The 25,865-nt window shown below is 54.8% G+C and overlaps 2 protein-coding genes across 8 annotated transcripts; one reads left to right on the forward strand and one right to left on the reverse strand.

Annotated features, from left to right (window-relative positions):
- Positions 1 to 7,977: 7,977 nt before the first annotated feature.
- Positions 7,978 to 14,521, forward strand: TMEM9 (transmembrane protein 9). Its single transcript, XM_059487777.1, has 6 exons — positions 7,978 to 8,022; positions 10,316 to 10,417; positions 10,515 to 10,606; positions 11,058 to 11,166; positions 12,039 to 12,170; positions 13,476 to 14,521. The coding sequence occupies exons 2-6, from the start codon at positions 10,325 to 10,327 to the stop codon at positions 13,623 to 13,625; spliced, it is 576 nt and encodes a 191-aa protein (XP_059343760.1). The 5' UTR covers positions 7,978 to 8,022; positions 10,316 to 10,324; the 3' UTR covers positions 13,626 to 14,521.
- A 952-nt stretch (positions 14,522 to 15,473) lies between these two features.
- On the reverse strand, positions 15,474 to 25,839 carry LOC132083191 (alpha-1,6-mannosyl-glycoprotein 4-beta-N-acetylglucosaminyltransferase-like). 7 transcript variants are annotated; one of them, XM_059487767.1, is made up of 5 exons: positions 24,937 to 25,839; positions 22,100 to 22,197; positions 18,324 to 18,450; positions 17,882 to 18,029; positions 15,474 to 16,938 (listed from the first exon to the last, which is right to left on the reverse strand). In XM_059487767.1, exons 3-5 carry the CDS (start codon positions 18,429 to 18,431, stop codon positions 15,797 to 15,799), a joined length of 1,398 nt encoding a protein of 465 aa, XP_059343750.1. In that variant the 5' UTR covers positions 18,432 to 18,450; positions 22,100 to 22,197; positions 24,937 to 25,839; the 3' UTR covers positions 15,474 to 15,796. The 7 variants fall into 7 exon arrangements, with proteins under 7 accessions (XP_059343750.1, XP_059343751.1, XP_059343753.1 ...); XM_059487768.1 differs by lacking the exon at positions 22,100 to 22,197; XM_059487770.1 differs by lacking the exon at positions 17,882 to 18,029.
- Between the last annotated feature and the right edge of the window lie 26 nt (positions 25,840 to 25,865).

Genomic DNA, 25,865 nt, shown 5'->3' on the forward strand with positions numbered 1-25,865 from the left:
CAGCAAGCAATGCTAATAAAAAAATCGTGAGGGAAGCGGCATTCCAAGGAGGGGGGAATGCTGGGGGAGGAAAAGCATGGACCTCTCTTGACAAAGGTCCAGATAATTTTAAAAGGACCCAAGAAATTATATTTTAATGTCTATTTTTAATACAACCTACATGTGTGCTGAGAGCACTGCCTGCCACACCACTATCTTGTTACTTCCCAAATTAGCAGCAAAAATGTTAATTTAGACAGGAGGGAATAATTTTTGACAAAAGTGTCACTGCCTTCTGGGGAAGACATCTGACCTGGAAAGATCATGCCCAGGGAAACCCCACACCACAGACGTTCCCTCAGGGCTAGGAGCCCCACAGCTGGAAACACAACAGTTTGGGGTAGTTCAGCACAGCTGGGTGACTGATGATGATGGCAGATGAGTGTAACACATCACTTTAACTGAACATAAATATATCTTTGTCACTACAGCTGACTACAAAAGGTGTGGAGATAAAAATGACCAGTGCATTACTGGGAGCCTTTGGCAGCTTCCCACCTGCATGTCTGTGTTTGCTTTTCTGGTTTACATTTTACTTCATCCAAGCAATACAGAAATGAAAGGTTTGTACTCACTCCCTGTCCCTTTTCCAAGAGCTGCAAAAGCCCCTGGCAAGCTCCAGCCCTCTCTGGGCTGAGCCCTACAGGAGACAACCAGTTACTGCAGCTGGAGCTTCCCTGGCTCTCCTCCTCCTCGAGGTCAGCCCTGCAGGGAGAGGCAAAACTCCCACCCACACTGCTGCATGCACAGGGATGACCCATCTAGGGCCCCCAAATTAAAGGCTGATGGCAGAGCTGAGAAAGCACAACATTAAACTGCACTGAGGGAACCTGCCCACCTAGTGACATTTTGTGTTCTCTCCTGTGCCAGAGGAAATGAGCATATGCTTTACTTGCCTGAAATCACTTCCTCCAAGCACAGCTGAGTCACTGCTCCGAGTCACTGCTCCAAGTCTCTGCTAAGGTTTCTGGAGAGCATCCTGCTCCAAGGGGGCAAATACAGGTGGGATCCGATAACCACAGTGCCCTCCCGGTCCCACCAAACAGAGAAATTAATCCTGCCCAGGGGTCTCCCCAGGAATTCTTTTATCCTTTCTGAAACAGAACAGCTGTTTAACACAACTCAGCATGGCAGGTCAGAAGATGATGAATTCTGTATCCACTTGGGAATTTTTAGGGAAACAAAACCCCAGCTGTGCAAATTGGAAGAAGGCTGAGATGTGTGATCCAATATTGCACTGAGCAACCCTTCCAAACCATAATAGGGTCTTGGGTACAAACTGCCCTGAAGGCAGTGACCTCTATTAGACTTCCTTAGTGTAGAACTTCCCCCCGTTGTTACTGCTGTTGGGACATGTGAATGAATCTCTTGTTTTACTTTGCTTGTGTGCATGCTTTATTAAGTAACTGATTTATCTCAAGCCACCAGATGTCTCACTTTCACTCCTCTGACTCTCTTCCCATCACGCTGTGAAGGAGTGAGTGAGTGTGGGGCTGCCTTGGCAGCTGGGTTAACCCAGGACACCCACTGGGAGGCAGGAGGGGTTCCTGACCATCAGCCCAGCCCAACAGCTCCAAACTGGACAGGTTTAAGGAGCAGTCACAGCATGAGGGGTACTGGGGTGACTGCAGCCGCCCTGCACAACCTTAGAAGGCAAAACCAAGCCCCAGAAGGCCTCACGCCAAAAATACACTTAGGCATAATTGTTCATGCAATTCCATCAAAAGTCTTGGAGAAACTTATTTTTGGCTGAATCAGGTGTTTCAGAAAAGGCTGCCAAAGGCAGTGATTCTCTGCCAAGCAAGGAGGAGCCAGATTTCCCAGGACACCCATGTGGAACAGGAGTAGGAGCAGTCCCCAGAGGCTGCAGCCACTCAGCCTTACAAACAGGATCCATCACAGCCATTCTGATTCTATTCCTTCCCCTTTTCCCTCACAAACAGGATTCATCACAGCCATTCTGATTCTATTCCTTCCCCTTTTCCCTCACAAACAGGATCCATCACAGCCATTCTGATTCTATTCCTTCCCCTTTTCCCTCACATCACACACGTGGCAGGGGGAGGACAGCAGGGAGGGTGGCACTGTAGCTTCACAGACATCTCTACACCCAAGGAGCTGGAAGCATCCCTGCTCTGGGCAGTGCTCCACACCCCTGGCTTGGAAGGTGAAAGTATTTTGGGTCTGGCTTTGCCAAGTCTCCATCTGCCTCAGTTCCATCAGAGCACAATTCCCTAGCCCTTCCCATGGCAGCTCCCTCCCAGGAGGCTGAAGCTTTTGTTTGGTTCACAGCAGGACTGCACCACCACACAGGATCCCAGGCTCCAGGGAAGAGCATCATCTCTTGATAAATACCTCAGGGCACTGAGAAAATCAGGCAGGGGGAAGCAGTGTGGGCCAGAGCACTGCTCTGGGGGGCAGCCACTCTCTCCTTTAGTCTTAGCACTGCAGAAGGCTTGGCTGAACCCAGGGGAGATCCTATTCCTCAGCCATCCTGTTTCACAGAATCACAGAAGCACAGAATCACTGAGGCTGGAAAAGACCCCTGAGATCACTGACTCTGACCTGTGACCAACCATGGCACTGTGTGTCACTCCAGGCTTTCCTGAAACACCTCCAGGCATGATGACCCCACCACTGCCCTGGGCACCCCATTCTAATATCTAATCACCCCTTCTGTGAAGAAATTCTTCCTAATGTCCAGTCTGAGCCTTCCCTGGCACAAGGTTTGTGACTGGCAGTGGTCTCCCGTGTAGTTGCAGAAATGATTAAACACAGCACAGGTGGAGAAGCAGGAGTCCCCTCTCTGGGGGTCAGCCATGCGTGGGTTGGTTCCCCCTCACCAGCCCAGAGCCACCCCATCACCAACCGTGAGTGTCCTCCCCATCACACCTTCATGGCTGCACAGCTGTGACCCATGAGAAGCAGCTCCAAGTTCCATGGTCCAGAGTTACCCTCCATGGCTGGACATTAATGGCTCTTCTCTGCCTGTTCATGCCATGGGAGGTCATGCTGGACACAGGGTCCTGCACAACCCCAGCCTGTGTGTGCAGCCCAAGGGCACACACTGACACTGGATCTCCCAGGTTATCAGAGCCCAGCCTGCTGGGCAGTCACATCTTCTGTCAGCTCCCACGCACACAGCAGCTGCTCCTGCCTGGGACTGACACCATTGTTCATTAATGTGTGCTCACAAATCTCCATGAGGCTTTTTAAGACCATCAGGTCTTTCAGGGTGAGAGAAGTCCTCAAAAGCTGACCGTCACAAGCAGCTCTTGTGACCCTCACGAGCTCTTCAGCCACCCTCACAGAGCCCCTCCCTGTGCTGTGGTACCTTTTGAATGAGGAAACTGAGGCACAGCACCACAAACCACTTCCTTGGAGCTGGAAGGGAGCTGACAGCATAAAGAGAAGAAGAATTGCCATTGTTTGGTCTAACCACCCATCCTGCACAAGGAAGAGAGCCCCACAGATTGACCCAGGCACCCTGAAGTCCTCTCTTGTCAGCTTACAATTCCCAAAGCATTTCATTCCATAGGCAATAGAAAGACCAAATAATATTGTTGCAGGTGAAGAATGAAATTTTTTTCCCCCAGAATTATAGGATGCTTTTTATAATGGCAGGATGTATTTCTAGAATATTTACAAGTCAATGTATCTGTTCACAATTTAAAATAAACTGCCCTTTCAATGTGTGCCAGCTGCTGTGACCCTCAGCGCTGGGCCGGAAGGAGGTTTGCAGTGTTGTCACCAACACCCTTGTCCAGAGAGAACAAGGACAAACTGTTCCTGTGTGCCCTCAGCCACTGCTGTTGTTAACAAAAATGCCACCTGTCCTTCAGATTGACACCATGAGTGCCAGCAAGGGCTAATTACGTGGGTAAGGGGAAGGAACAGGGCAGGATATTAACAGCTGATGCACTTCCCCTCTTTTACACATTTGTGTTTGTCTCCCATCTCCCATTCCCTCTCCCTCTGTGCCACATGAATTGTGTTTGGTGTCTATTCCCAGGGCACTGCCCATGGAAGGCTCCTCTGAGACACCTCTCACCTTAGTGCTGCCAGCAAAGTGGGAGGCAGAAATCAGGAATGAACAGTCCCACGGCGTCACTGGGAGTCCCAAGGTCTCCAAAGCCTCTTCCCAGACCCTGTGTGAGTCACAGATCCCTACAGGGTGGTGTCAGTGTCTGAAATCAACCCAAATTACTGGGAATTCAGGGCAAGATCTCTGTAGGGTTCAGAACCCATTGCTGGAGAGATTTTTGATGGAACCTGCATTCAGCACACACAGAAATTCAGGAAACAAGACCACATCTGTTGGGTGCATGCAGTGGTGCACTTAGGAATGAGGACAAGACTGAGCAACAGGTAGGAAGAAATAAAGCAGCAAATTCTGCTCCCTTCAGGCAAACTCACTTTCCCCACTGCTGCTGGGCTTTAAACACAGCAACAGGGATGATATCCAGGAGATAACCAAGCCTGCTGCATCCCAGTTGTCTGGGACAGACAAAAAGGCAGCTTTGCCAGAGGGCAAGTCAGCAAGGAAACAGGAAACAGTCTCCTGGAAATGTGTGTGAGATCTCCCACTCATCACTGCAAGGAAATGTACGTACAACTCAGTCTCCCATCCAAGAATTCTGAAACCAGTCTCTTGGAAAAGGCACTTGAACTGAAATGCAACTTTCAAACTCATCCTGCATTGATCAGTCTGTTTTTGAGGCGCTCACCCAAAAAACCTGATCCCTGGATGTGTTCTCTCAGCTGCCTGGGCCACTCCTTTACTTCCTCCAAGGGTATTTCCAGTGTCTTGTCACCAGTCCAGGCTGCTTCCTCCAAGTGTCATCTGTAGCCCCACATGAAGCAGTGGTATGGACCTTTGGGCTGCAAAAGACACAGAAGCACAGATTGCTGTGACAACAGGCATGTCAGAGATAAAAACACCTCCTCACCAGCCAGAGGAAAGTCACTCACAGAAAATTCCTGTGGCCATGGGCTTTCAAACCTGAAAAAACTCAGTTGTGTCACAGCACTGAGTGTCCCATGAGGAGGCCCAGGGTTCTGCTCTGCAGGGAGAGCTCTGATTTAGCACCAAAGAGCTTCTTCCACTCAGCAACTCTGGAGCAGGAGGAAGGAATTAGAAGTTCTTTGTGCATCTAATACCCAGGATTATTTTCATGGAATGTTTCCTTGGATCAGTCCAGCTGACTTAGACCACTATCCTATACAGCCTCCAGTGAGTGGGGGTAGAATGCAGCCATAGCAGGGCCAGGATTTTAAACATTACAGCAATGGGGTGAGAAAATTCTTTAGAATATTATTTATGAGACTATGTACAAGAACATGCAATGACAGGACAAAAGTGAATGGCTTCAAACTGAAAGAGAATAGGTTTAGATGAAATAATAGAAAAAAATTCTTCCCTGTGAGGGTGGGGAGGCTCTGGCACAGGGTGCCCAGAGCAGCTGTGGCTGCCCCATCCCTGGAGGTGTCCAAGGCCAGGCTGGATGGGGCTTGGAGCAACCTGGGCTAGTAAAACCTGTCCGTGCCCATGGCATGGGGTGGGATGGGATGAGTTTTGAGGTCCCTCCCAACTCAAACCACCCCAAGACTTTATGACTCTGGGGAAGCACTTTTACATCAGTAATTCCTATGCCAGGGGCATGGAACAGTGTGGGACATTTTAAAACCTAGCAGACTCCATAACTTAAACATTCTACAAGCCCTAAAACAAACAGTCTCAATTATTTACTCATTTCTAGAAAGTTAAAACTATCAGAGAAACAGAACTATCTGCCAGACAGACATTTACCCTCTGATCTACACCTATTTCTGGCTGAATGTATCTCACCTCATTATTTTCATTTTTATTTTCATCAAAGGAGCAAACTCTGCAGGACTGGAAACACCCTCCCACCTGGGGGTCCATGGCAGGTGGGTTCAGGAAGGATATTGAGGGGCTGGAGAGAGTTCAGAGCTGGGAACAGAGCTGGGAATGGAGCTTTGGAAGGAACTGGAGCACCAGGAGCAGCTGAGGGAGCTGGGAAAGGGGCTCAGCCTGGAGAAAAGGGGGCCTGGAGGGACCTTCTGGCTCTGCACAACTCCTGACAGGAGGGGGCAGCCAGGATGGGGTTGGCCTCTGCTCCCAGGGAACAGGGACAGGACAGGAGGAAACAGCATGAAGTTGTGCCAGGAAAGGTAAGGGTGGTCAGGCATTGGAAGGGACTGCCCAGGGACTCGAGGTGGTGGAGTCCCCATTCCTGGAGGTGTCCAAGGAATGCCTGGACACAGCACGGAGTGCTCTGGACTGGATGACAAGATGGGGGTCAGGCACAGATTGGACACAATGATCTCAGAGGTCTTTCCCAACATGCTTGATTTTGTGATTCTATTTCTGCAAGTTAAACCAGGGGTTTGGGTCTCTTCTTTTTCCATCTAGGGATTTTTTTTTTTACCTGAAAAAAATAGGTCCTGACTTTATCCAGCAGCACAGACCAGGTAAATCTGCACCAGGTAAAGCAGCAAAGTGCCAGAGAAGCAAGTAAGCCCCTTGAGAGGAAAGCTAATGTCTTTACAAACGGTTTGATGGGTGAAAGTATGAGTGTTATCGTCATTGAAATGGGTCTTAATGTATCTACGAACTTTGGGCAGGAGGTTTGTTGCAGAGCCCAGACAGCTTGGCTTCTAAAACAGACAAGTGTCTGCACAAACCTGAACTTTGGGGTAAAATAACGGGTTCAAGGGGGAATATGTGGTAGGCGGTTTGGGAAGCCTGTACCTTCCTAGCACCTCGGCCAGTGGAAAAAGGAGGAGGCAACGTGGGGCCGGGAGTTTGGGATAAAAGGAGGCTGTGCCCTCCAAAGTTCGGGAGAGAAAGCCTCGCGGGTGTGCCCCGGTGGACTCTCTCTCTTTATTTGAGTGAAAGTGTAGGGCTCCTCTCTCTCCCCTTTGGACATAAACCTCTGGCCTTTGTGGAATGTTCCTGCCACCCTCAATCCCTCCAGCTCTGAATGGAACCGCCTGGGAGCTGCCACCGGAGCAAAGCCAAGGCTTGGGGGTATTTGCACACCTGAAGGGTGCAGACACAGAAAGTGGGGCAAACCCGAGGTACTACAAGAACCACATCTGAGGAAAGTTCTCTGGGCAAACACCAGACCCGGTGGCCTTGGAAAGGCACAATGTTCCTCTTGGCACAAGGAGCAGGCTTTTAAAATGAGTCACAAGTCTCAAACATAAGAGGTTCCTAGGAAGACTGAAGCCTTTGAAACTGAAGGATCACTGATACCATCTATAACCACAAATCACCCAAAACCAGAAGCAAGGGCAGCACTGCGGCCCGGGCTTTTCCCTCTGATAGACACAGGACCACCGTCGGTGTGAGGGGAGAGCAGAACAATGACGGTAGAATGGGGTGTGAAGGGGAACACAGACTGCGAGAGAAGAGGGGCCATGAGGGGAGAGCGGGGCCGTGAGGGGAGAGCGGGGGGGGGGGGGGGGGGGTTGTGAGGGTGTCTGTGAGGGGAGAGCGGGGTCTGTGAAGCAAGAGAGGGGCATTAGGGGGAGTGGGACCGTGACGGGAGAGCTGGGGGTGTGACGAGAGAAGGGGCTGTACGGGGAGAACGGGGATGTGAAGTGAGAAGGGGCTGAGAAGGAGCGGGGCTATCCCGCGTCTCAGCCCCAGGACGACGCGGCGCAGCCCCGCTGGTGCTGCCCCGGGAAGCCAGGCGGGAGCTGCCCGGGCCACGTCGGCCGAGCCGAAGGCCCCTCCGGCAACGCAACGGCCACGGCCACAGCAACGGCCGGCGCCGGCACCGCGTCCCCTCGGCGCCGCGGGCCGCGCTCAGCAGCGGCCGGGCTGCTGCCCTCCGATTGGCCAGCGGAGCTGTCCGTCACTGCACGTCACGCTCCACGGCCAAGCGGGCACGCGGGGAGGGCCTGGCCGGAGCCTGCAGGGCGGGGCCGCGCTCGGGCCGGAGCCAGAGCCAGGTAAGGGGCAGGTAAGGGGCAGATGTGGGCTGGGTATGGCCATGGCCGGGGGATGAGGGCATCGGGCCCTGGCCCTGCTCCGCTCCCCGCACCCGGGGCGGTACCGTGCGGGGCTGTGCAGGACCCGGGGCTCGCGGGGCGGCGGTGGCCCGCACTGCCGGAGGCATCCCGGGTGGGACCGGGCGGTGGAAGCCCCTGGAGGGATGAGGGGGCACCCGGGCCCTCGGCGGGAGTTGAGGGGTCCGGCCCTGCCCTGGGTCCGGGTCAGGGCGGGGGATGGTTCCAGCACAGGTCCGGGGAGGGAAACGGGCTGGAGTCTTAGAAGTGTTCCATGTGATGTTCACAGAATCATCCCGGAATGGTTTGGGTGGGAAGGGACCATAAAGCTCATCCAGTCCCCTTGCTGTAGGCAAGGACTAATTCCACGAGACCTGGCTGCTCCAAGCCCCTGCAGGCTGGCCTTGGACACTTGCAGGGAGGGGGAGGTTAAAGATGAGGTGATTACTGGGCAATCCCAGGGAGAAGAGGGGGTGGTTGTGCGCAGCCATGCTCTGGAAAGCCTGTTGTGGGGGCTCATCCTGGGAGCTGCCACACTCACAGGCCCCGAGAACTTCACCTCAGCCATGCAGCCTCTGCTGTGCTTCCTGCTCTGGCAGATGTTGGTTTTGGCTGCATGGCTGCTGTGGCCCGGGCTGATGGTCTGGAAGAAATAGCTGTAAGGCATGTGTGCATGTATCCCTTTGCTGTCAAATATATTGCTGATAAATATGCCTTGATTATCTTTTGTGTGGTTGAGGGTGTTCTGCAGTTCGTGGTGTGTGAATTCTGCCCAGGTTCTAAGTTTTAGTTTATGGTATAATAGATCACGTGTTTTCTCCTCCTGTTTTTAAAAGTGACATTTCTGAGTTGTTCAGATATTCTAAACTCAGCTGATAGTTGGGCATTGCATGTCCAGCAATGGTACATGCCCCATTGTTGTGTTAAGAATTCAGACAAAAGTCCAGACCCACTTAAAATGGGGAACGTGCACTGGGCAGCTCAGATCAGTCCTGTCATCCAGATGTGTGATGAAGATCTGAACCCTTGATATCTCCCTGGAAAGGATCATTGTTTGAGGAGATTTTTGAAGCTGTGGTGCAAAACCTTAATAAATCATGGATGAGGTGATAGCACTGGAATGCATTTTGGAGGTACGGCAGCTTGTTAGAAGTTGCTGGTGTTTTGTCTAGATAAAGAAGAAAGGAACTTCTTGTTTGTAATCCATTATGTGAATTTAAGGTGTTGACATAAGATAAAGCAAAGGGAATAGCATATCACAGTGATTTAAATCCCAGTGGAATCAGGTCAGGTGATGGAGTACAAGTACCTGGAGTAAGCTGTGGGATTACCTGGGAGCTGATTAATGGACGTGTAAATTCCCTTCCCCTTCCTCTGCTGAAACAGCTCTTCCTTGCTGTCCCAAGGTCCCCCAACACCTGCTCCACCTTTTCTCTCTGAGGGTGAACACCAGCCTCACCAAGGCAAACTTGCCTTTTGTGGCACAGGGAATAAATTCATATTATGGATTTATGGAAGCACACATCTCTGCAACAACTTTATCCAAACACATGGGGGTTGGAAGGAGATAATCTTTAGGGTCCCTTCCAGCCCAAACCATTCTGTGATATGTAGCAGAATGTGTTAATGAATTCACCAAGCTACCAGCTTGAAGTAATTTTAAAATCAGGATTTACTGAACAGGTATCTTGAGATAAAGGAGATTTAGGAATTGATTTGTAATACTTAGGAATAGTCCACCTCTTTCCCATAGCTCATGACAGGAAAATACATAATTCCCTTCAGCAGCAAGACTTTTGAGTGTCAGAAGATGAACGATTTACCACTCATGACAGTGCAGCAGGGGGGCCCCAATGTACTGCTTTAGGTCACTCTTGCTCCTAGTTCTGCATCTCTTAATAAGCAAAACTGTCAGCACCAAAATATCTGTAGCTGGGCTCCAGGGCAATAAGAGATGAACAGGAGGTTTTCTGCAAGTCCAGTTGTAAGGAAATCAGCAATACTTTTGCAGGGCTGGTGTAGTTTAGGTGTGGGGTTGTACAGTTGGAAGCTCTTCTGACAGGAGCATTGTTGGGATCTGTGTTGTTTCTGGCTGGCATCAGCTGCAATTCAGGAACAAACTTCTTCTTCCTGGGCAAAACAGAGGCAAGTGGGCCAAAAAATTTCTCTTGACTACCTTGTTGTGGCCGCACTCAGCTGAGATGCTCTGTCCTGGATGTGAATTTTGTTCCCTCAGGCTCCCAGGATGTTCACCCCGAGCTCCCGGAACTCCGTGAGCCCCGTGCTGCTGCTGGTGCTGCTGGGCTGTGTCCTGTGTCCCCCAGCACAGGCCAGCAAGGTGGGTGACACCGAGCCGTGTGTGGGGGCACAGCAGAGGTGGGGTGTGAGGGGACAGAGCTGTGTCCCCTCCTTCACATGGCTCCTGTGTCCTGCAGAGCTCTGAGGACATTCGCTGCAAGTGCATCTGCCCCCCGTACCGCAACATCAGCGGGCACATCTACAACAAGAATGTGTCCCAGAAGGACTGGTGAGTGAGTGAGCAGCCTCAGGGTCGGTCTGTGCCAGCCAGGCTCTGCAGTTCCCAGCTGATGCTGAGGAAGGGATTCCGTGCCTGTATGTTTGCAGAGGGAGCTGCTTTGGTGGGTGATGTTCAACCCAGGCCAGGGGCATTTTTTTGAACAGAAATTGAGGAATCTGGGATGATACGTTAACCCCGCTCTTGGCAGATGTAGGGTTGCTCTTGGCAAATGTAGGGTGTGCCCTCCAATCCTATCCACCTGGACCAGATCCCTGCCAAAGGTGCTGGGACAACCTTTCCCAGGGACTTTGGGCAGCTAGGCTGTGAGGGGAGCTCTTAACACCAGATCAGTGTTATCAGCCTGACCGGAAAGCTGGGACACAAAGTGACCCCAGTGTCCTTGCACAGAGCACTGGTTTCACCTTGTGCTGCTGCTGATTGTGGTTTGTTTGTGCTGCAGCAACTGTCTGCACGTGGTGGAGCCCATGCCAGTGCCTGGCAATGACGTGGAGGCCTATTGCCTGCTCTGCGAGTGCAAGTACGAGGAGCGCAGCACCACCACCATCAAGGTACCTGAGCTCAGGCCCTGCCCATCCTGCCCCCTCCTGTGCCACACACGCCCAGGGTGACTACACTCACTGCCTGTGCCCTGCCCCTTGCCCTGCCACACTGGAAGGTTCCTGGAGAAGAGCCCAGAAAGTTTTCTTTCAGAAGGGAAACTGTCACAGCGAGTACATGGTGGCAGTGCCAGGGGCTCACTCTACAGCTCTCTGAAAGAAGACTGTAGCCAGGTGGGGCTTGGCCTCTTCTCCCAGGCAGCTAGTGACACAACAAGAAGACATAGTCCTAAGTTGCATCAGAGGAGGTTTAGGTTGGACATAAGGAAGAATTTCTTCACAAAAAGGGTGTTGGAAGAAAGCTGGAAGGGGCTGCCCAGGGAGTCACTGTCCCTGGAGGTGTTCAAGGAACCACTGGATGTGGCACTGAATGCTCCAGGCAAGGTGATAAGGTGGGGATTGGTCACAGGTTGGACTCCATGATCTCAGACATCTTCTCCAACCTCACTCAGTGATTCAGGGATTCTGTGACTTCTGTGATTTTTGTGATTCCCTGAGATGGGCATTCCTGATAGTGAGGAGCTGTGTGGGAGCCCAGTCTCCTTGCTGGGGATGTGTGACCAAGAGTGCCAAGCATCTCTGACCAGGGCCCCATCTTGTTGTCCCCTGTGTGCAGAACATGCCCTCAGTTGGCACAGTGAGTGTCAGCACAGTTTGTGCAGTGATGGCACAACCTCGGCTTCCTGGCAAGAGCAAGAGACTTTTGTGAGCAAAATGAGAACGAGATCACACATCAGAGGCAGCTGCAAAGGACCTTCCTGACCTCTGTGGTGCTTCTTATCTCCACTGCTTATCCTTTCCCCCTGCGCTGTCCTCAACTGCAGGTGATCATCATTGTCTACCTGTCTGTGGTGGGGGCCCTGCTGCTCTATATGGCCTTCCTGGTGCTCGTGGACCCCCTGATCCGCAAGCCAGACCCCTACACCCAGCCCCTGCACAACGAGGAGGACAGCGAGGTGAGGGGGCAGGGGGTGCAGGCAGGGGGACAGGAGAATGGGGGACAGGGAAACAGCCACCTCCTGCTTGTCTCCTCTGATCCACTGAGGGACCAGCACTGCTGCTTAGGGGGCACTTACACAGGTGAACATTTAGATCTCTGCATGTCATGCAGAAGCACAAGGAATATTCAGAGTTCTGTGTAACAACCCCAAGGCAAGCCCTGCCCTCAGAGGCAGAGGGGACTTTGTAGCAGCTGGCCTGAATTTGGTTTTTCCATCTAGAGGGGGAAAAAAAGTCAAACATCCTGTTTGTGCAGTGTCCCAGGTGGAGTTTTGTGGTGCTGAGCTTCCAGGGAAGGACAAACTTAAGTGTTGGCTAAAACATCTTCTAGACACTTGAAACGCTGGCCTACGAGGTGCTGTTTGATCCTGCTCTGGGGCTGGGCCCTAGGTTGTACCAAGGCTGTTGTTCCTTGTGCTCCTCTGTTGCGGTTTGTCCAGAGCACAATTTCATTCAAACCCCATCTTTTGGGACACTGGTGTACAAACCCCGGGCAAAATGATTTGGCCAAATCCCAGTAGCAAAAAAAGAGCCACTCTCTCCCTCTTTCTCTCTTTGTCACACACCAGTTTTGGGGGAGGAAAAATTTCTTGCTGCATAAAATTCATGCAGTTGCAGCACTGGGTTGGATTGTCCTGTTTGTACTTTGTTGTGAGTACAAACTATTCGGCCCAATTCTGTCATACTCGGATGTGAGGAGCAGGTGCTCCAGTGTCCACAGTCCATCCATTGCCTCCCTCTGCTGAAAAAGGAGGTCCTGCAGGAGGATATGAATTTGTATCCCAAAGTCATGGGTTTGCACCCTGCTCTGCAGCAGTAATTCAGATCCAGATCCAGGTGCACATGGTAAATGCCTGGTGTTAAGTGAGGTTTATCTCACTCCAGTATGCTGGACCAAGTCCTCTGGGATAGCCCTTGTTCCTGTGCCACGATGGATCTCCATCCATCGTCAGCCTGGTTTCAGTGGGGGGATGTGGTTCACCTCGGCACTGTGGCTCCATGCAGACTCCAAGAGTGGGTTTCCAGCAGAGCTCTACACTTCGTGCAGTTCCTCTGCTGGGAACTTCTGTCTGGAGTTGTGGGTGATCCCCAAGGGCAAGGACTTGGGGGCTGGTGTTGAGGAGCTCTGAAAAGGAGGTTTTTCACCAGAACAACCCAAACCTTGCACTGCTCTTCGAGGTGCAGTCTCTCCCCAGGTCAGCTGCCTCGCCCTGTGCTGGCCAGGCACTGCCTGGTGTCCAGCCCCGTTCCTTTCCTTGCAGGACACTCACTCCCTGGCCGCAGTGCCCAGCCTGCCTGGCGCCAGGGCCAACACGGTGCTGGAGCGGGTGGAGGGGGCACAGCAGCGCTGGAAGCGGCAGGTGCAGGAGCAGAGGAAGACGGTGTTCGACCGGCACAAGATGCTGAGCTAGGCCCTGCCGCAGCAGGACAGCCCGGCGTCGGAACGGAACCTCCAGCCCTCCCTGATCCACATCTCCAGAGGGAGCAGCAGCCCCAAGGCTTCCCTGGTCGTGTCCCCTGCCCTTCCCCTGCCCAGCCACAGGGCCCCTGGGCTCTGGCTGCCATGGGACTCCATCAGCCCACCCCAGAGGGACAGGGGCTGGGAGCAGAGTGCTGGGAGCTGGCTGAGTCCTCCTGGGATAAAAATGGTGGGAGAATTTTGATGTGGGATAAATTATGTGATGTTTCTCCAGGATGCAGCAACCACCTCCTCCTCCAGTATGCACTGATGGTCCTTGGGCATTGTGGTGCTGAGCCACATAGGAACAGTACAGGAACAAAGGGGAGGGAGTTTCTGCCAGTGCACACTGCTGCTTCTGCTTATCCTGATGTAAATGGAGAGATTTCCATGCCTCTGGAGTCTGTCCAGGTTTACACCAGCATAACTGAGACTGCAGCTTGCTTCTGGGCATGTGAATATCACAAAACCTGTTAGTACCTACATCAGTAAGAGTCCAACAGGTAAAACGCTGATTTACATTTCTATATTTTTGCGCTTTACCTGTAGATAAAAACTTCCTGGGGTGAAACCTCTTGATTTGTACCCACACTGGTGACCCTTGGTGTTCTCCAGTGAGCAGCAGCATTTGTGTCCAAGAGAACTGGGGCAAAGGCTCTCCTGGAGCACTGGAAACACCTTTCAGGGCCCTGGGAAGCAGACATTTGGGCTACTCAGAACACTCCAAGAGCTCTGATAGGACTTGGGCTATGTGGAGGAAGCTGCAGTGGTTCTGCCATGTGTATTGATCCCACTGAGAATATTTGAATTTTATGGTGTAGCACCTCCATATTAAATGCAAAGATCTACTACCTGAGTGGCTTTTTGTCAGGGGAAAAACCCCATCATGCCAGGTCTGGGGCTCCATCTGCCTGCCAGTGCCCAGCAGGTGAGCTGATGCCACCTCAAACCAGAGCTGTGGTTCTGGTGCTGCAGGAGTGGCACTGCTCCCTGCTGGCAGTGACTGCCCTGCTCCAGGACAGCCAGGCTTGGAACATGGGCAGAGCAGGGTCCTGCTTGGCACAGATTAGTGAGTTCTCTGGGCTATCCCATGGGAATGCTGAGCAGACTGGAATTCTTCCTTTGCAGGAAGCTGAGAAATTCTTACTAAAAGCCTAACTGGGAGCAGTGCTAGTCACTGCCTTGCGTGCTGGGGCCACAGCTGCTAGTGGAGCATCCAGCCCTCCAAGCTGACCCAGCCAGACAAACCCAAACAGCAGCTTTTGGGATCCTTCGTGTACCCCAGTTACCCTTCAGCACCTCACTGGGCTAAAAAGGACCCAGAGCTTCACATTATACCAAGGTCACATTTTCCTTGGCTTATCTTTGTTCCCTGGTGCTCAATTCTGTGCGTTCCTCGCCTTTCTGGATGCCCCATCTTGTCTGTCCTTCCCGCTCCGTGTGAACCAAGCAAAAACACGAAGTGAGGTGCCTGGGAATTTGTTTTTTTCCCTTGGAAGGCGGGAACAAGGAGCGCTGGTGGGAGGCGCTGCCCGCGGCCGGGCCGATGGGTCCATCTGGTGGCCGTCGCCCCCGATCGGCACCGAAAAATGGCCGGGCACCAGTGGGAGCTTGCTGAGCCTGCAGGGTGAAGGGTTTGGTGAGCAGCATCCCCAGACTTTCTCTTGACCCCTCCAGGAGCAGCTAGGAAATGGGATCAGAGAGAAGGGAATTAGAAATTGAGAGTTTTGGAAAAAGTTAGAAAACTTATAGCAGGTAAGGTGTGGAGAGGCTCCAAAAAAAACCAAACCACTGCCTGATGAATTATTTGGTTTGTTAATTAGCTGATCAGCTTTGTCCTGTACATCATCCTCCCCGGGAGGAAAGGTTTTCTACTGCTCAGCCCTGAATTCCCAAGCACCTTCCCCTTCCTGTGCCCCCTCCTTGGCTCATTGGGGCATCCCCCAGCAGGTACATTCTGATGGGCCCTGCTCCTAGACCCATCTGCAGCCCACAGCAGTGGTTCCCATCTCTCCACACATGGAGCAGTGAGAGCCAATAACTTAATTTCTTATCCAAAAAGGCAATGTGAAAAATAAAGGAACCAAATCCAGCTGCTTTGACATCCTGCCACAGGTGTTGTGCTCAATTGCCTGCTGTGGTCCAGATGTCGATGCTCTGGATGATGAGCCACTCGCTCTGGTCCTGGGTCACCCGGATCCTCACGCACTCCACGGGCCCAGGCAGGACACTCTCCAGGCCCTGCTGCTCCAGGGTCCCCTTCTTGAAGGAGCCCACAGGGACGTAGGAGGAGCAGTCGCGGCTACGGTCGCGGCGCTGGCCCAGCTCCAGCAGCCCTGCGCGCAGGAAATCGCCCGGGCGCTCCACGGAGCCCGTGCGCACCCGGACACGGCGGACTCGGACTGGCTGCTGGAACACGATGGTAAAAGTACTGCCAGCTGCTGGGTCTTTGCCCCAAAAGTAGCCCTGTGCCAAGCTGTAGGCCTTGAGGGGCTCATAGTTCTCAAAGATGGACATGGTGGTGTACAGGGATGCCGGCGGGTTGTCTGGGAGGTCCAAGGCATCGGCCTGGAAATCCTCATCCTTCAGCCGGTTGACAGTGCCCTGGAAGGAGGAGTAGAGGCCCATGTGCTGGAAGAGGGATGGCTTGAAGCGGATCACGTCCTTCTGGGTGAGCAGCTGGCGGAAGTGGACCAGCAGCCAGTCACAGGGCATTTCCTGGTAGAAGAGGAGGAGGAAGTGAGCCAGGCGAGGAAGGTCACTGGAGCGGTAGAGCTTTCCGATGTAGCCCAGCTTGGAGAATTCGAGGGTGGCCCAGCTGGAGCCCTCCTGGGAAGCCAGTGCCCTGCGGATGGACGTCAGGAAGGACCTGGCGCTCCACACGTCGTCCTCGATCATCAGGTAGTAGGAGGAGAGGTTGGCGGCGAAGGCGAGCAGGAAGGCATAGTCCACATTCTGCTTGGAGCGGAACCTCACCCGCTCCTCTGCGTCGTTGAAGTTCCTCTTCAGGCCCTCCAGGGTGGGGTAGAACTCAGGCGGAGCGTGGATGAGCAGGAGGCGGCCCAGGAGGATGTGGCGAGCAAACTTCTGGGCGATGGTGGCGGCAACGCGCACGTTCCAGCCAGGATCAGTGTCAGCCAGGTGCACCACCACCACCATCTCCTGCAGCTCCTCCTCTGTGGACTGGCTGAACAGGGACTGCAATGTGGCCAGGAGGTAGAAACCACGTGGCCTCTGCACGGATGCCATTCCTACCGCCAGGAATTCTGCAAGGCAAAGGAAAGGCATGAACAGGCAGAGGGCTGACCTGGGATCACCACAGTGATGTTCTTCCCTTCAAGATGAAATGAAAGGGCTCAAAAAATCTCTTCCCATGGCCAGCCTGCAGGGTTGTAACCCCATGTCTAAGGCTGTTGTCTCCCTCCTGAACCTGAAACCTTCAGCACCTCAGGAGAGGCCCAAAATTGGCCCAAATGGCAGCAAGAGGCAGGCTGAGGAGGCAGGGGCTCCACTGAAGAAATATTCCTGAAAAACACCTTAACAAAAGCCAAATCTAGGCAAGTAACAGTGCAGAGAGAAAGTCTATAGGGCAGAAATGGCTTATTGGTATGGCTGCACATCCTGGAAGCGTTCCCCACTCCACACCACATGGAGATGCACCCACACTGGGATCAGGCACCTTGTGTCCTCCCCATGGCCCAGCAGTGGCTGCCTTGATTCAGCTTCTCTTGCTGATGGCTGGGACAGCACCATTCCTGTGCTGGTTCCTGCACAGCCTCACAGGTTGTCCTGGGCTGCTTCCCACAGGGTTTGCATGGGAATTGCTTCTTGTGCACCTGCCTAAGAGCTTGGCCCACTCCTCCCACACTGTGGGGTTGTCCCAGTGGTCCAGCTCACCATCTCCACTGGAACCTCAACCCCGGGGTGATGGGATTTCAGCAACCCCCAAAGAGAGGTCTGGGAAGCCCAAAACACCTGCAGTCACCCAGTCCCAAGGTGCAGAAACTTGGACCCTGCGTGGAGCTTCCCCAATTCCTCCATCCCCAGAGTGAGCAGTGAAGGCTGTGGAGGTTGTGGGCAGGTCCTCACCCAAAAAGGCAGGACCCAACCCCCCCCCTGCCCCAGCAGCACTCAGGGGGCAGGTCTGTGCTGGGACGTGCAGCTGTGCACACACAGATGTGCACACCCTCAGGGTCCAGGACCACTCACTTTTTCGGGGAGCCGGGGAGCCAGCGAGGAGCTGGTAGGAGATGTTGTGGAGTGCAGAGAGCTCAGCTGTGTCCCTGAGGATGTGCTGGGCTCCCCCCGGCTGCAGCAGCTGCAGGATCGTGTCGGGAGCCAGGCCCCTGAGCTGCACCTGCATGGGAGCCACAGGCAACAGGTCACACCCTAGAGCACCATGCAGCAAGGAGGGATGACAAGAGGGGGACCCAGAAGTGAAGGGGAGCCCCTGTCCTGTGCTCCCAACTCCTGGATTCAGGGGGGTCCATCTGCCCAGGGCAACCCGAGGGAGAGGAGAAGGTGGGGGGGTGTTGGGGTGACAGGGAGCAGGGAAGAGAGCAGAGCTGAGGTTGAGGTTCATGTGGGGCAGGAAGGGATAGAGGATGCTCCACTAGCCTCTCCAGTGGGATGTCTCTGGCTGGGGACTCACCTCCAGGGGATCCTGTTCCTGCCGGCTGCTCCCATGGAGGAGGAGGAGGAGGAGGAGGAAGGAGACAGCGAGCAGAACCGTGAGGGAGCGTTTCAGGGAGCATCGCATGGCCCCTGCTGGCTGAGGCCTGGGGAGAGGGGACACATCAGGGCACAGCCTGGGGAAAGCTAGCATCCCCTGGACGGGACAGTGGGACAGCACCTGGGTACACCCCTGGGACCGACCCCCTGCCCGAGCACACACAGGTGTGTGAGCAGCCATGGGGCATCAGGGGACACTTGTGCACTGTCCCCTTTGGGCAGGCAGGGACAGGGAAACCCCAACCTGACCAGGACAAAATCAGCCAGGTACAAAATCCCCCCAAACCAGCCCCAGGACACCTCGGCTGCCCTGAGACACCCCAAGCAGCACTCCGGAGCTGGAAGCAGAAGAACTGCAGGTGACAGAGCCTCAGAAAAAACTTTCAGGTCATGGGGACACCCCACGAACAGTCACCAACGCCCCAGGATTTGTCACCAAGCCCTGGGAAACACTCAGGTCTCAAATGGGCCCAGGCTGCTCTTCCAACTGTGAGGAGGAAGCAGCTCCCCACCTTCCTCCAGGCAGGCACCAGCTCACCCTGTCCCAGTCCCATCCCCTGCTTGGCAGGACAAGAAAAGTGTCCCTGAGGGGACAGTGTCAAGCAAGTTGCAGTGAACTTGAGATGATGTACATTGTAGCAGAGGTGTGGCAGGAGGCTAAAAGGCTCCTGTGTTTGCCTGGGATTTTTCCATTATAAATATGACAGTGCTGCCCTGGAAGAGAAGCAGCTGAGCCTGGGCAAGTGCCCAGCCTCATGGGGCAGACATCCTGAGCCCTATCCAAGCTGTTTACAGTGACTTGGCTTGGTCAAAGCAGCTTTGACTGCAAACGTGGAGGAAAGGCCCTCCTAAGCCTTCCCAAACCAAGGCTGGGCTTCTTAGGACGGTGCCCTGAACACTTTCCTGCCCCAAGCACCGCTGTGCTCTGAGCCCACCCGCAGGCCCCACAGACCAGAGCACAGCACCTCTGGGGCCGCTGCCCTGAAGCGTGTGCTGGGCTTGTTTTAAGGAGAACCCTCATTTTTGTGCCCAGAAGTCCTTTGGAGGGGTTGTGAGCTCCCCAAGAGGCTGGTGCCGAGCAGGTGCCCCGATCCGATCGGCAGGCACTGCGCCCTTGGAGCGCTGACCCCGCCCAGGGACACGGCTGCTCAGTCGGAGATAAACACGGAGCCAGAGCCTGGCAGGGCAGGGCTGGCCCGCAGGAGAGACAACCGGCTCCTGCAGCTGCGTAATCTCTCCGTCCAGGTCCCAGCAGAGAGTGTGGCCTCTCCATCCCTTACAGCTCTGGAGACATGGGGGACCTCACCAGCTCAGGGGGGAACAGAATTAGGGATCTGTCAGAGCCACAGGGACATCACAGCCTAGATTTCCAGGCCTGGACCTCCAGGAGCTACAACCAGGGCGACGGGATAAACTGGGAAGGGTGAGGCCTGGCCACATGCCTGGCTGGGCGTTTGGCCACTCTGGGTGGCCAAAGGTTTTTCTGGCTGCTGGGGAATGTCTGGCTGCCAACGGCCCATCCTGCATAGCAAACAAGATGCTGCTGAGCACCCCCAGCTCTCACAGGCAGCAGCTTCACCCAAGGAGCAGGCAGCCCATGGGGAACAGGGGTCACCGGCACAGAACAGAACAGAAGGTAATGAGTGCAGCCCCATAATTAGCCCCCTAACTGGGCTTTGGATTCGTGCCTCCATGGAGGCAGCCAGGTAAGTGGGCACAACCAGGGGTGCAGCATCCTCCTGCTCCAGCTCAAAGTGCCTCCAGAGAGTATCCCTGTCCCCCACTCTGCTGCAAGCACCTCATGCACCTTCCCCACAGCCCAGCACTCCATTGCAGATGTCTCCAAAAGCCACCCTGCTGTGGGGACACTGGCCAGGAGGAGCTGAGAGCCCATATGCTTGGAGCCAAACTCCTCCCCAGCCCCAGAGCAGGGCAGGGGGGAGGAACAGTCCATTCCCAGCCTCAGTCCCGCGGGGCTCCGAGGAAGCTCCCGGTGTGCAGGCAGCTCCAGCTGCTTCCGCCAGCACTGGGGAGAGCAGGGCCGGTTGCACAAGGAAAAGGGAACAGCCAGGGCTCCCTTCCCACTGCCAGGAGTGCCCTTCCATGCTGGGGGAAATTGAGGCACAAACGAAGGCTGTGTCACCCAGCAGGGTAAACACCAGCTCTCCTGCAGCACAGCTCAGTGCCCCGCCCTGAGGGTCCCCGGGGTGGAAAGGGCTGGGATGGAACCCAGCACCAGAAATGGGTGGGGGACACTGCAAATTGTCCCTCATGGGCAAATTGTGGCCATTGGGGCTGTGGGAGTCAGGCCGGGGCCTGGCCCCACTGTACCTGAGTTCTCTGCTCCAGGGGTTGTCCCACGGGGACAAAGGAGGGGAAATGCCCTGTTCTAGCAGCACACGGCTCCGGAGGCCAAAGCTTTCGGTCAGCTCAGGTGTCCCACAGCACAGGGAGGGACACTTACACCGATCCTGTCCCTACGGTGACAGCTGGGGCGCCCCCAGCCCAGCCCCTGCCCTCACACCCGCTCCCACGGCAGCAGGAGGTGGCTCCTGGCCAGCCCCGCTCGGCACGCACCCGCCGAGGGCAGACACTCACGGGTGGGCGGCAGCCTCGCCTCTCCGGGGCGCTCGCTCCTGGCAACTTCCCCGGGCTGGCCGGACTCAGGATTCTCGCTCGGCAAAGCCCCACCCCGAGTCCTTGCCTGCCTCCCGCAGAGGAGGAGCGTCCGCCGGCGCCCTCGGTCCCAGGAGCTTCGCAGAACCGGCCAGGGTGGCGGGGACCCGCGTGGGACGGGCCAGGGGTCCCCAGCCCGCCGTGGCACCTGCGACAGCTTCGCCGACCGGCAGCCCCGGATGGCATCAGCTGTGCCCCACCGACTCCATCCGCGCAGGCAGCTCCAGCCCCCGGGCAGCAGCAACCCCCGCTGGGGGCTCTTGCCAAGCCGCAGCGTCCCCAAACTCTGGCACGAACCTGACGCTTCACCGAGCCAGGAGCTGGTGACACGGAGCTGGCACAGCTTTTTGCCCATTTCTTTTCCAGCTCTTGTGCTGAGGTAGCAAAAACCTCTGGGGCCGCAGAGCCAGAACTGCATGCCTGGCACCCTGGGCAGGGCAGAACCTGGATCCCACCCGGGATGTAGCCCCGGGACACCGCAGCTTCCCCACATACTCCAGCTCCTCACTGGAGCACTAGGCATCGCAGCTGGGCTGGGAATGAAGCCCCTGCTGAAGCCCCTTCATCCCAGTGAACCAATGTGGGCCACACAGGGCCCTTGCAGCACCCGGTTTGTTCCCAACTCCTCCACCCTCCGAGCCTTTTCTCCCACTGCTTCCCTCCTCCAGACCCAGAGCAGCAACATGGCTCTGAAGCATCCATAAATCATCAATGGCATCGCTTGTCCCCAGCTCCCAACCAGATCAGCTCCTTCCCACAGCAGCTCCATGGAGAGGAAACCCCTTCCCTTCCCTTCCCTTCCCTTCCCTTCCCTTCCCTTCCCTTCCCTTCCCTTCCCTTCCCTTCCCTTCCCTTCCCTTCCCTTCCCTTCCCTTCCCTTCCCTTCCCTTCCCTTCCCTTCCCTTCCCTTCCCTTCCCTTCCCTTCCCTTCCCTTCCCTTCCCTTCCCTTCCCCCTATTTATTCACACAAAGTGTGGATCCCATTTCCCTTCTCTCCTTGCTGGCCTGGACCTCTCCTACCTTCAGAGAGACCTCACATCTCTTGCCAAGCTCCATCTTCTACAAATCCCCCATGACAACTTCCAGCCCCAGCTGCTCCTGTGGAGCCTGGAATTCCTCTGTGAGAGAGAGAAGGTAGAGCAGGAAGCAGGTGATGGTGCTGGGAAGGCAGAACAGACATCCCCAGGTTCCCGGATCTGCTGGCTTTCGCTTTTCCTACATCATTTGGGTTTAAATCCTTACATTCCTATGGTGGGGTGGCAGTGGCTCTGTCCCAGTGGGGTCCCAGGGGCTCAGTGGGGACACCCCACCTGCTCTGGAGCAAAGGCAGTCTGGGATTCCCACCTGGGCAGGGGCTGGAGGACTCCAGGAGGGCCAAGGCAGCTGGGACGGTGCAGCCCAGCAGAGCTTTGCTGCTCAGTGGCCCAGGGTGGGAAGGACTGTGGGGCTTGCAGCAGCTGCAGGAGGGGGAGGGCTTTTCTCACCAGCTGCCCCTGACCCCCACTCCTGCACAGGAAGGAAATCTGGTCCTTCCTGCCCCCGCAGAAAGGAAGAGGGGGAGGGCTGTGACACCCTGCACAGCCCTGGGGGTGCAGAGCCCTGCCAATAGAACAGCCTGCCCTGCCAAGGGGAGCAGGAGAGCCACCAAATTCCCCATTGGTCCTCACAGGCTGCTTCAGGATGCAGTGCTAGGGCAGGATTTGACCCTCCCCGGGGACATCCACGAGCAGGCCTGGAGCAGGAAAGGAATCCAGCTAGGACACAGCTCCTGGTGCCCAGGCAAACATCCTGGCTCCTCTTGCCCTCAAAGCAAGTGCCACAAGCCCAGCCTTGGCCAGTTCATCCAGTTCCCCCCTTTGTGCTATAGAGCAAGTCCCAAATGGTTTTTGGATGCTGAAAAAGGGTCCCTCCACCTGCCACCCTGTGAGGGCCACAGCATAGCCCCAGTGCCCAGGAACCAACCAAAGCCTGGCACCAAAGGCTGCTCTCAAACCTCCCTCTGGCCCCAAACCCAAACATGCTCTGCTCACCAAAATATTTGACCAGGGGAAACAGGGAGGTGGCTGAAATGAGGCTAGAAGGCACATTTTTGCTTGCTTTAGGATAAGCTGAAGAAGAAAGAGAAGCCCCAGGTGCAAAAGCTGCTCTGAGCAGGCCCCACGGCTGCACAGGCACGCCCATCTCAGAGGGCCAGGGAGGAGCAGTTCTCCCAGTTGAGGCCAGAGCAGAGGGACTGGGATGGGACAGGCACAAGGGAATCCAAAGCAGGGCCTAGCCCCCTTCCCCAAGCCCCCAGGCCTTGCCTTACTGAGCTCAGCTCCTGTTGGACACCGGATCCTGACAAGGACAGGAGCAGAGTGAGCGTGGTGGCCAAGTCTTCCTGTCTCCCCTAGGAAACCAGAGAGCCAGGCAGGATCTGTTTACAGCCCTTCCATTATTCAGGAGCAGGACAAAGCAAAGGTAGAACGGGGCCTCACACAGCAGGGAGAGCACAGGGAGAGGCACCATGATGCTGATCTGGGGCTCCATTTCCAGATCACTGAGGACCCCTCTGAGCTGTGTCCTACAGAAATGGGTGACACCAAACCACAGCCACTCCTGCCCGTGGACTCACTGCATCCCATCCTGGAGGACACTGAAGAGGACTTTTCTGGCAATGAAGCTTCAAAAGAGGCTGGGCTCAGGGGCCAGGGTGGAAATCCCCTGCTGGGGGCTGGGCTTTGGTGGCACTTCCTCACTGAGCAAACCTCAGCCCAGGGTTCAGGGTCTGATGCTCTGGGTAAGGACCAAGGGGAACATCTGTACCTGCAGCTCTACACAGAGGCAGAATCCCCCCTCCACAGCACCCCTGCCACTCCCCATCCTCCCAACATGGATCAGAACAGGTTCCCAATCCCTGCCAGCACTGCTGATCAGCACAGCTCCAGCACCAGATCACCAGAAGCTTTGTAAAGGGAAAGACTGAGAATTGTTCTTGTACATTTTATACATTTCAGCCTACCAAAAGCCTGGCCTGGAAGAGGCACCTCTGGCTTAGGGGCATCTGTATCTAAATATCCATATCTGAATCCAGCAAGTCTGTTGGTAACAGGAAACATCCCATCCACCTGCTTCCTGCTGTCACAGCCTGTGCCGCCCGGGGTCAGCCAGGGAATTCTGGAGCTGCCAAGCACCTTGGACCCCTGGATGTGCCATATGCCTGATGAGAAGGTATTCCTGCTGTGCCAGATGGCAGGAACACACAGCCTAGCAGCTGTTCTGTAGCTCTGCACAGGAGCCAGAGCAGGGCCCGGGCTGCCGTTCCCAGCCCCTCAGCCCAAGCAGCTCCCCACAGGTAAGGGCACAGCCTCACACAGACACCAGCCTGCTCCATGCTCCTGCCATCAGCCTGAGCCAGGAACCAACTCTGCTCCCACCCTCCAGACCCTGCATCAACAGCAATCCCCAGGCACATGGCCATGGCATCATGATGAGTTTTCAGGGAATTAGCAGGAAACAGCCTGAAGCACAGCCAGAACCAGGCTCTGAGTAAGCAGCCACCACCCTCCAAGATAGTCACAAAGTGCAGCCTGGCCACGTTTTACTGCCTGAGCTCACCACCTGTCCCCGAGTTCAGTGGTGTTTAACCCCACAGCAAAAGGCAGATTGTTGTCCCCCACTGCTCTGGAGCAGCTTCCTTGGGGACAGAGCCCCTGCAGCCCTCAGACACAGCTCCAGCTCCAAACCTGTCCTGCCTCTCCTGCACCACAACCATGACACAGCCCAGGCTCTGCTGACATGGCAGCCCCAGGTGCACAGGGACAGCACATTTTCCTTGCCCTTTATCTCTAATAAACCAACTTAACTTCAAAACTTACCTGTGGCATCAACAGTTCAGCAGTGGTGGAAAGGGGAACTGTGAGGCAGAAGCTGTCCCAAATGTGTTTGAAGTCAACATGAAGAGTCTCCAACAGAGATCCAAGGTCAGGGCAGATGTCCTTAGTGGTGATTTACAGAGTGGCAAGAAACTCCTTCTGGGCAGCTACACCAGGGTCATGTGGGGTCACAGAACCACTGGATATTCTGAGCTGGAAGGGACCCACCAAGAGCTCAAAGACCACCAAGTCCAAACCAAGGTGGCAGAACTCCCTCTCCTTCAGGAGCTTCACTGAACACTCTACATGGACAAGTAGTGTTCCTCCTGCTTGGGACCAGATGTGGTGTGCAGCAGGACTGAGAGGCTGATATCTGATAAGCAGCAAAGCTCAGTCCAGGGTCTGTATCTGCACAGCTGCTCCCCTGCCCTGCAGCACCTCCTCTGCACCTCCCCAGGAAGCCACGTGTTCAATTAAACCTCCAGCCAGGTTCCTTCTGGTCACACCACGCGTCTGACAGGCCCAGCCCCTGCACCCCTCACCTCTCAGTCAGCCCAGAGCCACAGGAAGTTTCATGGTTGCTTCTTCCTCATAGAAATCAATTTACTGAGTCAAAAGCAGTGGTTGCTTGGGGGCTTTCAACAGAAACGATTTCCGCACTGCTCTTTGAAAAGACAGAGTCGAGTCCTTCGTCACCTCATCACTGCTTCAGTTATTTTAGTTTGTCCTCTCCTCTCCCTCCCTGTTTATGTTCTCTGAAAAGCACCTTCTGGTTTTAAAAGTTTAGATCTTCTTTTCAAAGAAAAACACCAGTGTGAGAACTTAAGTACCTTTACATACTTTTGCCTTAAAACTCCTCTTCAAGTAATTCCTTTGTTTGATAATTTATTTTTCTTTTTCTTTCCTTAAACTGGTATCTGCTGGGCTGGGAA

The sequence above is a fragment of the Ammospiza nelsoni genome, chromosome 23, assembly GCF_027579445.1.
Source record: "Ammospiza nelsoni isolate bAmmNel1 chromosome 23, bAmmNel1.pri, whole genome shotgun sequence".
NCBI classification, from domain to species: domain Eukaryota; kingdom Metazoa; phylum Chordata; class Aves; order Passeriformes; family Passerellidae; genus Ammospiza; species Ammospiza nelsoni.